The 12,925-nt window shown below is 35.6% G+C and overlaps 1 protein-coding gene across 2 annotated transcripts in view; it reads right to left on the bottom strand.

Moving 5' to 3' along the window:
• The window catches only part of SPINK5 (serine peptidase inhibitor Kazal type 5), a 76,681-nt gene that overhangs the window by 51,336 nt on the left and 12,420 nt on the right, over nt 1–12,925 (bottom strand). For both annotated transcript variants that reach the window (XM_045493168.1, XM_045493176.1), the window contains one exon: nt 1,728–1,855. In XM_045493168.1, coding sequence (XP_045349124.1) covers nt 1,728–1,855 — 128 coding nt within the window. The remainder of the gene's footprint in view (nt 1–1,727; nt 1,856–12,925) is intronic.

Below are 12,925 nucleotides of genomic sequence, written 5' to 3'. Positions count from 1 at the left end.
CAGCATTTGTGTAACAATAAAAGACCAATATAAGGAGAAAAATGAAGTCATTAAAAGCGATAAGAAAAAAGTCATATCAAAAGATATCAACTGAGGGAAAGAAAAAAGTTGAATCCTAATGTTATTGCAGAGTCTTCTAGCAGACAGAGCTAAGACAGAAACACAATGAGCAGTATGGCTATCACTGTATTATAAAAGAAGTACACCAGAAATCAGGAGAGAGAAATTTACACCTAAAACAGAGAGTTAAAGAATCTATCACAGGATCCCCACATAAAGCACAGTAGTCATTAACTGTTCAGTGTGCTCATAATAGTATTACAAAATGCATATCTAACAAAGCCTGTCTGTTCTCCCTAATGTCTATTTGTGTTTTCATTTATGTTGGCCACTGGTGAGAGTTGAAGGCATAATTTCAGAGTGCATCTCTGAAAATGGAGTAATGTGAGGGACCAGAGTGATTTAATTCAGTTGTGTTTTGGTAAAGATACTAATTACAAGGAAAGATAAAGCTTGCAGAAGCTTGAAGACCGAATATTTATTATATCCTTTACTAGCCTCAAGCACTGGTTCTTAACATTTTTGCAAAAACTGAAGAGTAGACAATTCAAGACTGAGGGCACAAACCAGAACCTGAAAAGCAGGTATGCCATCTTGTTGATTGAAGACAACTGATAACCAAACTAGCATTGAGGGTGGAGAAAGAATCAAAGAGGGATAAAATATTGGACAGTGAGATGCTTTAGCTATGTGACAAAGGTCAAATAAATGGAAAGAAGTTCAATATTAAAAGTTCCAATTAGGGGCGCCTGGGTGGCGCAGTCGGTTAAGCGTCCGACTTCAGCCAGGTCACGATCTCGCGGTCCGTGAGTTCGAGCCCCGCGTCGGGCTCTGGGCTGATGGCTCAGAGCCTGGAGCCTGTTTCCGATTCTGTGTCTCCCTCTCTCTCTGCCCCTCCCCCGTTCATGCTCTGTCTCTCTCTGTCCCAGAAATAAATAGACGTTGAAAAAAAAAAAAAAAAATTAAAAAAAAAAAAAAAAAAAAAGTTCCAATTAATCTACTCTAATATTATAAATTACAGAGCATTTAATAAAAAAATACTTTGATGATTAAATAATTCTCTGTGAGAAAAGATACACTCCTAGACACATAGAAATAGATAGGTGTCTGTATGTATATGTATGTGTATGTATGTGCATATACATACATGTGTACTTATCTGTGCATGTACCAAGATATATCAGATGTCTACTTCACAGAGACACTGATAACTATTTGATAAATTACACACAAAAGTGCTTTGTAAAATATAAAGTGTGACACAACATATTTTTTTCCCTAAGAATATAGTAAAAGGAGGGGCACCTGGGTGGCTCAGTCAGTTAAGTGTCCAACTACGGCTCAGGTCATGATGTCACAGTTTGTGGGTTCGAGCCCCACGTCGGGCTCTGTGCTGACAGCTCAGAGCCTGGAGCCTGTTTTGGATTCTGTGTGTGTCTCTCTCTCTGCCCCCACCCCACTCATACTCTGCCTCTCTCTGTCTCTCAAAAATTAATAAACATTAAAAAAAATTTAAAAAGAATATAGTAAAAGGAGAGGTCCTAATAATTTATGGATGGCTAACTCCCACAAAATGAACTGATATTTTAAAGACTATAAGAAAAAAATGTGTCCTGTAATTATTCGGAGAGCATGCATTAGGGAGAAAGTCTGCTGCAGATACTCACGCGTTCTCAGCACACAGCATACATTTGTTGCTGTATGTTTTCCCATCAGTGCCACAAACAGCTGCATAATCCAGAGTACAGATAAAACCCCCATTTCTTTCTCCTTTTCTGAAATCATCGCAATTCAACTGCAAGAGACATTATCAAGGAATATCAAAATACAAGAGATAAAATATTCCTTAGGTACATAAATGAGTTAATATTTTAAACCCACAGCAATATAACTACACTGGAGAACAAAACAGGTTTAGGAGACTATAGTATACTAAAAAAGTCACGGCTAATAAAACATGGTCCAAGAACAGAGATACAACTAGATTTCAGGAGAAAGAATTTCTATGTGATTTCAGTAGGGCAAGTCAGGCACCTCTGTGAAATTTAGTTTCCTGTTTGTCTGTCAAATCCTGCCTGTCTTCTCTACAGAGTAGTAATGAGGCCCAGTAGATAATGGATATGAAAACTCTCTGTAACTATAGGCTGTAACAAAGTTTTTATTATTACAGATGAGGATAGTGATCAGAAGCCAGATTGCTGGGTTCATAATTCTAACTCTCCCACATACTGGCTTTGTGATTTGGGAGTTACTTAACCCCTCTGGGCTGTAGTGTTCTTACTTGCAAAACGTGTACAATATTACTAACTTCTTAGGATTACAAAGAGGTTTCAATGTATGAATACATGCCCAGCACTTAGAATAGTGCATGGCATTCCGTAACCATTGACTGTTGTTGTTTTGTTGTTATTTTAAACATTTTCCCCACAGACAATCAGGCCAATAAGACTAAACAACCTTTTTTGGATGACGGAACAAATGCCCAAGTCTCAGCTCTAGTGATATGACATGTACTTAGGGACACAGCTGTGCAGGGAGAGAGCAACTGCTTGAGGTGATACCTGGAGACCAGCGTTTGAATCTCAGACCTGCCACCCACTCACTTCACCTCTTTGAACCTCGCTTTCCTCCTTGCCTGACAAATGGAAATTCACACCCTGTCCATATTACAGATTTATTCTGGGGATCAAGTGAACACTTGAGAAACCTTATTTGGCAACACTATTGTGACATGAGTTAACTAAAGAAGACCTCAAGTTAACTTGCATTTAATTTCTATCTAAAAGCAAATAATAACACTAGGTATTTTTTCAGTTATCAGAGGGCAACATAAATTTTTGATGTTATTGTCATAACAAAAATATTTTAAATGTAAATGCGGAAAACTTACAATGTAGACCTGTGACCTAGTATGTCACACAATACAAAGAATAAAAGTACAATGGATACAAATATATAATGAATTTGTGAACCAAAGGTGACATTGAGGACCTTGGAAAGACAATAAAAAAGGAAAAAGAATGTAGAATAGTAAAGAAAAGCTATGGGACATGCCCAACTATTCATGTCATATGTTTAGGAAGAAGTTAAAATAGAGGCGAAACAGGGTAAGTAATGGCTCTATGTGTTATTTCACTTGTTCGGTTGTTCATTTGTTCATTTGCGTTCTGATGAGAAGACAAAGACCATAAATACAATCATTTTAAATTATAATAAATGCTATGAAAAATGAACTGAACAATACCCACAATAGTGGTGATTTTAAATACAGTGTCGAGAATGGTCTCTCTGTAAAGGTAACATTTGAGGTGAGATGGGATTAATGAGAAGGAGCCAGCCACTGAAGATCTGAGGGAAGACTATTTCAGGCATAGAGAAACTACAATTGCAAAGGATTTGTGATAGGAACTAGATTGTCCTGTTTAAGAGGCACCAAGAAGTGTGGCTGAAGTAGAAGGAAAAAGCAGGAGAGCTGCTAGCTTTCTCTCTAAGGTCATTTCTGGAGAAACGACAGAAGCATGGGTGATAGGGATTGATTTTATTAACTTGGGACAATCACTGTGATTCCCCTTCGCCAGCAAAAGCAAAGGCAGCATACTAGGTCACAGGTGTTGGCAGGGTGATGACAGGGCAGATCAAGAGCCCAGCTGTGAGGTGATGAGAACAGGTGCAGGTAGTTACTACTCCACTTCCTCCTCCCCTTCCAAACTCCAAGGGCTGGTAGATCACAACCTACAGAGAACACCTCTTTCTATTGCTAACAGATTCTGAGAGCGGACAGATGGATTTCTAACCTGTGGAGTAGGGAACAAACTGGAGGAGCAACACTGGTTCCAGAACATTCTGATCCGGGCTTCATCCCTTTTCCTATCCTTACACTCAACAGGAGAGGCAGAGCCTGAAGTGTGGCCTTAAACACCATCTCACTCACTGTAGCAGAAAAAGTAACTAAAGCTATCATGGAATCTTAAGAGTAAAAATATTTGTATACATAAGGAGCAAAACAAGGTAAAAGAAATATGGTAATGTGAGCAATATTCAGTATCAGTTGAAGCAGAATTATTGGAATGCATAGAAAAATAATTTATCAAGAGTGTAACTATGCTTTAGAGAGATAAAACATCTTCAACGTGAAACAGGAAACAAGTTATAATGGGAAAAAAATTGGAAGTTTTAGATATGGAAATATTTAAACGGCAATAAATAAAACAATATAAAGAATAAAAGAAGGATAGGTGCACATACCTAATGAATTTGTGAACCAGACAATCAGATCAAGAAACTCTTATAAAAGGCAATGATAAAGGAAAACAAAATTTTAAAATAAAACATTTAAAGAACATGGTGAATAGAATTAGAAGTCCCCCAAAGGAGGCAAACATATATAGACAATAATATTTGAAGAAATAGGGAACATTTCTAGAACTAATGAAAACTGAAAAAACAAGAGAAAGAGAAATAGACATAGCAAATCAAAAATATTATCTGGTCAATAACAAATTGGGGGAGGTTCAGGGAATTTTAAGCAAACCAGACTAGCCTAACATATGTTAGGGGAGAAAATACAGATATTGACAATAAACAAAGATGTTAGGGGCGCCTGGGTGGCGCAGTCGGTTAAGCGTCCGACTTCAGCCAGGTCACGATCTCGCGGTCCGTGAGTTCAAGCCCCGCGTCAGGCTCTGGGCTGATGGCTCGGAGCCTGGAGCCTGTTTCCGATTCTGTGTCTCCCTCTCTCTCTCTGCCCCTCCCCCGTTCATGCTCTGTCTCTCTCTGTCCCAAAAATAAATAAACGTTGAAAAAAAAATTTAAAAATTAACAAAGATGTTAGCAATAGTGATAAATAATTATAAATATGGATATTTGGTTAAGGGTAGTCATAATAAGAACAAAAATAGATATGCGACCTTTAACTCATCATCACACAAAAGCTGGAAAAAAGAGACTACTTTTAAAATATGTTTTTATTAAAGTCTGGTAACTGAAACTATGAAACATTAGGAGAACCAAGTCCTAGAAAAACAGAAATAAACTGTAAATGAGCTAAACACACAAGTTAAAATATAATTTGTTATTGGATTTTAAAAATTAGGATCAAATCAGGTATGGATAATAAGAGAAAAGTTAACATTAAAAAACACACAGATGGGGCGCCTGGATGGCGCAGTCGGTTGAGCGTCCGACTTCACCCAGGTCACGATCTCGCGGTCCGTGAGTTCGAGCCCCGCGTCAGGCTCTGGGCTGATGGCTCAGAGCCTGGAGCCTGTTTCTGATTCTGTGTCTCCCTCTCTCTCTGCCCCTCCCCCATTCATGCTCTGTCTCTCTCTGTCCCAAAAAATAAATAAACGTTGAGGAAAAAAAAAAAAATTAAAAAAAAAAAACACACAGATACTAAAACAACAGGATAAGAAAGGATACAAGGTACAAATGCAGTAATATTAATACGAAAAATATAGAATTCAGTTCAAAATGCATCATAAGTGACAAAGAAGGACTCTATATAAAGTAAAAGAAAAAGCAGAACATGAAGACATAGTAATCACTGAGCATTCATTCAGTTAATTAAACAGGCTTTAACTATGTCAAACTATAACCATCAGTATGTGATAGAATTAGATAACCAGGGGGCGTCTGGGTGGCTCAGTCGGTTGAACATTCAACCCTTGATTTCGGCTCAGGTCATGATGTCACAGTTCATGAGATCATGCCCTGCGTCGGGCTCTGGGCTGAAAGCATGGAGCCTGCTTGGGATTTTCTTCCTCCCTCTCTCTGTCTCTCTTTGTCTCTCTTTCTCTCTCTCTCAAAAATAAACTAAAAAAAAAAGAATTAGATAGGGGTGCCTGGGTGGCTCAGTCAAGTGACTTCAGCTCATGTCATGATCTCACTGTTCATAGGTTCAAGCCCCACATTGGCCTCTGTGCTGACAGCTTGGAACCTGGAGCTTGCTTGGGTTTCTGTGTCTCCCTCTCTCTCTGCCCGCCCCCCCGCGCCGTCAGTCTCTCTCTCTTAAAAATAAATAAATATTTTAAAAAATTAAAAAAAAAGAATTAGATAAATCAGTAGCTGGAGTTACAGACTTTAGCATGCACTTCTCAGAAACTGATAGATCAAGAGTAAAAAGTTAAGATGCTTAAGCCATTATATTTTGATAGAAAACTACATCCATGACACAGAAAATAAACACTTTTTCCAAGACATAAGAACCATTTATAAAAGTTGAATACTTATTAGGTCACTAAAAAAGTGTTAGGAAATTCCAAAGGATCAATGTCATATGATCTATGTTCTCTGACCAAAATTCAATAAAATCAAAGTTAATTTAAAATAGGCCAAAATCAAATAATCAAATCAATAATATAAAGAATGTATTACTGAATAACTTTGCAAGGGAGGAAAATTAAAGAATGTTTGGCAAAGAATGACAAATGGAAACACTTGAAGTACCAATCTCTAGATAATCATCAATATCTTTAAGTACCCCGGTCATAGAATTTTAAAAGTTAAAAATTTTAAACTAGGTATTGTGCAATCCATTATAAGATGTGCAGGACAACAAGATTAAAGAAACAAGAATGAGTGACACAGATAACATAAACAATAGAGAAGATAAACAAAAACAGCTGGTAAGATAGATTTCTAGTACAATTGATATGAGAAAGAGAATATGGAAATAATACAAGCAATGACCATTGAAAATAAATGTGTAAATGTTGAGATATACATACAATAAAAGCATATTAGGAGTATCCATATGCTAAAACATCTGAAAACCAAAATGGAGATATGGCTTAAAAAAAAGTATAAAACACTCTCCATTGTTTAATAAGAAAAGTTGAACAGACCAAAAGCATTAATCCAACTGATATACTGGTCTGAGATAATCCCTCCCCAAAATGCCACAGTCCTAATAGCCTTCAAATCAATTTTTCTAAAATTTCAAATTAAGAGAAAAACTTATATTGAATAATAATAATTTATGTTATTCCAAAAATTGAGAAAGCATGTAAACTGAAAAACAATTACAGTTTTACTGAGGTTTTACTTAACATAAAATTCATGAATTTTAAGTGTACAATTCAATGATTTTGGGTTAATTTATGGAATTTTACAACCATCACCATAACTCAGTTTTAGAATATGTCTGTCACCCCAAGGGGTTTCCACTATGACCACGAACAGTTAATCCCAGTTCCCAGCTCTAACCTTAGGCAACCACAGAATTTTCTGACTATAAATTTACCTGTCCTCTATACTTCTTATAAATGGAATCATAAATATGCAATTGTTTGACTCTGGCTTTCACTTTGCCTAATGTTTTTGAGGTTCATCCATATCATAACTTTCTTTTTATTTGAGAATAATATTTCATTCTATAAATGTAGCTCATTTTGTTCCATTACCAGTGGACTTTCAGACACTTAGATCATTTCTAGTTTGGGATTATTAAAAACAATGCTGTTATGAACATTCACATGCATGGCATATATATGGACATATGTTATCACATCAGTGGGGCAGATTCCTAGGACCAAAGTTGCTAGGTCATATGGTCAATTGATGTTTCACCTAAGAAAGTGACCACCTCTTTTCTAGAGTAGTGGCATTTTTTGCCCCCCTTAGGGAACTAGAGGCAGATAGAGGGGGAGGGAGAGAGAATTTTAAATAGGCTCCACACTCAGCGTGCAGCCCCACTTGTGGCTGGATCCCATGATCCTGAGATTATGACCTGAGTCGAAATCAAGAGTCAGATGCTAAACCCACTGAGCCACCCAGGTGCCCCCAGTGTAGCTGCACTCTCGAGTACTCTTACCAGAAATCTGCAAGTGTTCCAGTTTCTCCACAACCTTAAAAACATTTTGGGTTTTTTTTGTCTTTATGATTACAATATGATAGCTATTGTAGTGGGTGTGTGATGGCACCTCATTGTGGTTTTAATGTGCATTTCCCTACATAATAGCAATGTAAAACATCTTTTTAAGTGTGCACTAGCCATTAAGATGTTTTTAGTGTAACAGCTCTTTTTAATTGAATTGTCTTCTTATGTCTGAGCTGTAAGCAGTCCTTATATTGCAGATAGAAGTCTTTTACCCAATATATGAATATATGAAAATCAGAAATTTTCTTCCAGTCCATAGTTGCTTTTCTGTTGTTTCAAGGATTTCATTTGAAGCCCAAATGTTTGTATAGGTATACTTTGGAGACATGGCAGGTTTGGTTCCAGACCACCACCATAAAGCAAATACTGCAATAAGGCAAGTCAAATGAATTTTTTGGTTTCCCAGTACCTGCAAAAGTTATGCTTACACTATGCTAGTGTTTTAAGTGTGCAATAGCATTACATCTAAAAAACACCATGTACATACCTTAATTAAAAGATAGGTTTTTTTTGGCTAAAAAATGCTAATCATCATCTCAATTTTCAGTGAGTCTTCATCTTTTTGCTAGTTGAGAGTCTTATCTCAGTATCAATGGCTGCTGATAATCAAGGTGGTGGTTGCTGAAAGCTGGTGTGGCTGTTGCAATTTCTTAAAATAAGACAACGAGGAAGTGTGCCATATCGATGAGCTCTTCCTGTCATGAATGATTTCTCTGTGGCATGCAATGCCATTTGGACTTCTTTCAATATTGGAGGCAGTCCTCTCAAACCCTGCCACTGCTTTATCAACTAAATTTATGGAATATTCTAAGTCCTTTGTTGTCATTTCAACAATCCTCACAGCGTCTTACCAGGAGTAGATTCCAGCTCAGATTACTTTCTTTGCTCATCCATGAGAAGTGACTCCTCATCCATTCAAGTTTCATCACAAGATTGTAGAAATTTAGTCAGATCTCAGCCTCCACTTTTAATTCTAGTTCTCTTGCTCTTTCCATCCCATCTATAGTTGCTTCCTCTGCTGAAGTCTTAAACCCTTGAAAGTCGTCCATGGAGGTTCTCAACTCCTGTTAATATTGATACTGTATTTTGACCTCTTTCCATGAATCATGAATGTTCATGAATGTCAATTTCTACCAAAGAAAAAGCCTGCCACAGGATTTTGGTAGGGAAGATGTTGAATTTATAGATTACTTTTGGGAGAATTGTCATCTTGATAATAATTTCTCGATTGTTCATCATTAGTATACAGAAATAAAATTGAATTTGCATTATTTATTTGCATGCTGAAATCTTGCTGAACTCATTTATTAGTTCTAGTTTATTTTCTTTTTGGATTTTCTATATATAGTATCATGTCCCTACAATGAAAAAAATTGGTTTTTTTCCCAAGCAGAATGTCTCTAATTAACTAAAACATTTTGCCTTATTATATTGGCTATACCCTCCAGTTCAATGTTGAATAGAAGTGGTGTGTTGAATAAGAGCGGTAAGAACAACCATCTTTGCTTTCTTCTCAATCTCTTTGGCCTCTAATCATTAAGTATGATTTTAGTTATAGGTTTATCATAGATGTCCTTTATCAGCTGAGAAACTTTTGTCTATTGGTAGGTGTGTGTGTGTGTGTGTGTGTGAAAGAGAGTGTGTTTCTCTTGAATGAGTGTGGAATTTTGTTAAATGCCTTTCTGCATCTATTAAAATAATGGTGTAGTTTTGCCTTTATCAATGTGGTGTAATAGATTTTCTGTTGTTAAACCAATCTTGCATTCCTAGAGTAATTCCTACTTGGTCATGGTGTTATCTTTTTTATGTTGTGGATTCTGTTTGCTAATATTTTGTTAAACATTTTTCCATGTACGTTTATAAGTAATATTTGCCAGTAGTTTTTCTGTAGTTGTGTTATCTTCCTTTGTTTTTTTTAAAACTTTTTAATAATGTTTATTATTTATTTTTGATAGACTGGAGGAGTGGCAGAGAGAGAGGAAGACACAGACTCTGAAGCAGGATCCAGGATCTGAGCTGTCAGCACAGAATCTGATGCAGGGCTCGAACCCTACAAACTGAGATATGACCTGAGCTCAAGTTGGATGCTTAACCGACTGAGCCACCCACATGCTCCACTTCTTTTGGAATTTGTATCAAAATAATACTGGCTGGTGTTACTTCTTCTACTTCCTGAATGAGTCTATAAAATATTGATACTGTTTCTTCTTTCATTATTTGCTGGGGATCACCACTAAAGTCTGAACTTTTCTTTGATTTAATAATGGATTCAATTTTTTTGCTTGCTATACATGTATTTTGATGTTCTAATTTTGGGGTCAGTTTTTAATAATTCATTTATTTCTAGGATTTTTTCCATTTCATGTCAGTTGTCTACTTTTTTATGGCACAAATTTATTCATAATACTCTACTATAATTCTTATAATTTCTCCAGGGCATATATTGATATCCCAAATTGCATTCCTGATTTTGGTAAGTATTGTCTTCTCTCTCTCTCTCTCTCTCTCTCTCTCTCTCTCTCTTTAGGTCAATTTATTTAAAGATTTGTCTCAAGGAACCAATATTTGGTTTATTAACTTTTCCTATTGTTTTAATAAAGTTTTATATTTTATAGATTTCTGCTCTAGTCTTTATTATATCCTTCCTTCTGCTTGGTTGAGATTTAGCTTGCTCTTCTTTTTCTAAGCTTCTTAATGCGGAAGTTAAGATTATTAACTTGTGAACTTTCTTCTCTGATTTATGCATTTAGAGCTCTATAGCATGCTTTAGCTAAATGCCTAAGTTTCGAATTGCTATGTTTTTAAAAATTTTATTCAATTCAAATTGTGTTCTAGTATCTGTCAGGAGTGTTTCTTTTATCCATCAATTTTTTAGGAGTATGCTGCTTAACATGCAAATATTTGGGAATTTCCAGAGTTTCTTTCTCTTGCTGGTTTTGTATTCAATTCTATTTTTCAGAAAACATACTTTGTATGATTTTAATTCTTTTAAATTTATTGAGATACGGGCTCCTAGGTGGCTCAGTTGGTAGAACACCCAACTCTTGATCTCTGCTCAAGTCATGATCCCAGGGTTGTGGGATCAGCCCTGCATTGGGCTCTGGGCTGAGCATGAAGCTTGCTTAAGATTCTCTCTCTCTCCCTCTCCTCCTTCTCCCGCACTTACACTCTCTCTCACTCTCTCTCAAAAAAATAATAGATTTATTGAGATAGATATCTTATAGAATGTTCCATTGTTTCTTAAAAAGAATGTACCTTCTGCAATCATTGGGGAAATACTCCCTATACTTCAGTTAGTTCATAGTGTTGTTCAAGTATTCTATATCTTTGATGGTATTTTCTCTAGTTGGCTCTTTCAACTTTTAAAAGTAGAGTATTAAAATTTCTGACTATTATTGTTGAATTGTCTCTTTCTTTACTTATAGCATATTTAGTTTCACACATTTCGAGCTTCTGTGAGTAAGAGCAGTTATAATTGTTATATCTCCTGATGTATTAATACTTTTAAAATTATAAAATGTCCTGGGGTACCTAGGTGGCTCAGTTGGTTGAGTGTCTGACTTCAGCTCAGGTCATGATCTCACAGTTTGTGAATGTGAGCCTTGCATCGGGCTCGCTGTTTTCAGCACAGAGCCTGCAGAACCCACTTTGGATCCTCTGTCATCCTTTCTCTCTCTGCCTGCCCACGCTCTCTCTCTCAAAAATAAAAATAAAAACATTAAAAAAATAAAATTATAAAAGGTCCCTATTTGTCTCCAATAATATTTGACTTAATGTCTATTTTGTTAGATAGTAGTATAGCAAATCCTGCTGTTTAGTGTTATACTTGTCATGGTATCACTCTTCATTTCAGACTCCTGTGTCTGTAGATCTAAGGAGTATCTATTGGAGATAGTTATAGTAGCTTTTTTTTAATAAAACAACAATCTCTGACTTTTGATCAGAATGTTTAAATCATTTACATTTAGTATAATTATTGATATAGTTGTATTTATATTTGCTATGTTTCTGCTTGTTTTCAATATACTCTTACCCTTTTTACTTCTCTGTTCTTCCACTACTGCCTTCTTTTGGGTTAAATATTTCTAGTATGTCTTTTTAATACTTCTGTTGATTTTACGTATTTATTATATATATCATTTTATTGCTGCTTATTCTAGTGATTATCATATTCACCCCAGTTTATCCCAATCTATTACAGATTAATATTTAATTCTGGTAAAATATAGACATTTTGCCCCTATATAGCTCCATTTCCTTTATTCCCCTTTGTACTATGGTTATCTTAAATATTTTATCTATACACCCAATAAAACAGCATTATAGTTAATGCTTTATAAAATATTATATTGTTAAAAGAAACTAGGTAAAAATAAGGGAAATATATTTATAAAGTAGTTCATTTTAACCCATGTGTTTACCATTTCTGGTTCTTTTCACTTCTTTCTATAAATCCAAGTTACCATCTGGAAGTCATTTCCTTTCATCTAAAAGACTACCCTATTATTACTTGTAAAACAGGTCTGAAGGCAATAAATTTTCTCCAATTTCACTTATTTGGAAATGTCTTTATTTGACTTAATTTTTATTGGTTAATTTTGGTGAATATAGAATATGGAGAAACATTTTTTTTCTTTCAGTACTTTGAGCATGTCATACCATTGTGTTCTGGCCTTCATTATTCTAGATGAGAAGCCAGTCATTAATTGAAACCATTATATACAACATGTCATTTTTCTTTTTCCACTTAAAATTTTTTCTCTTGATTTCAGCATTTTAATCATGATAGGCCTAGGTGTTGATCTCTTTGTATTCATACTATTTGGGACTTGTTGCAATTACTGAATGTGAAGAGTAAGTTTTTAAAAATCAAACTTGATACATTTTAGGCCATTATTCCTTCATATAATTGTTCTGTTTATTTGATCTTTTTTATTTTTGGTATTTCTATTGCACATGTATTGACATGCTTACTACCTCAGGGACTCT

The sequence above is a fragment of the Leopardus geoffroyi genome, chromosome A1 (assembly GCF_018350155.1).
Source record: "Leopardus geoffroyi isolate Oge1 chromosome A1, O.geoffroyi_Oge1_pat1.0, whole genome shotgun sequence".
Lineage (NCBI taxonomy): Eukaryota > Metazoa > Chordata > Mammalia > Carnivora > Felidae > Leopardus > Leopardus geoffroyi.
The sequence above is the reverse complement of the archived record's forward strand: the minus strand, read 5'-3'. Positions and strand labels throughout refer to the sequence as shown.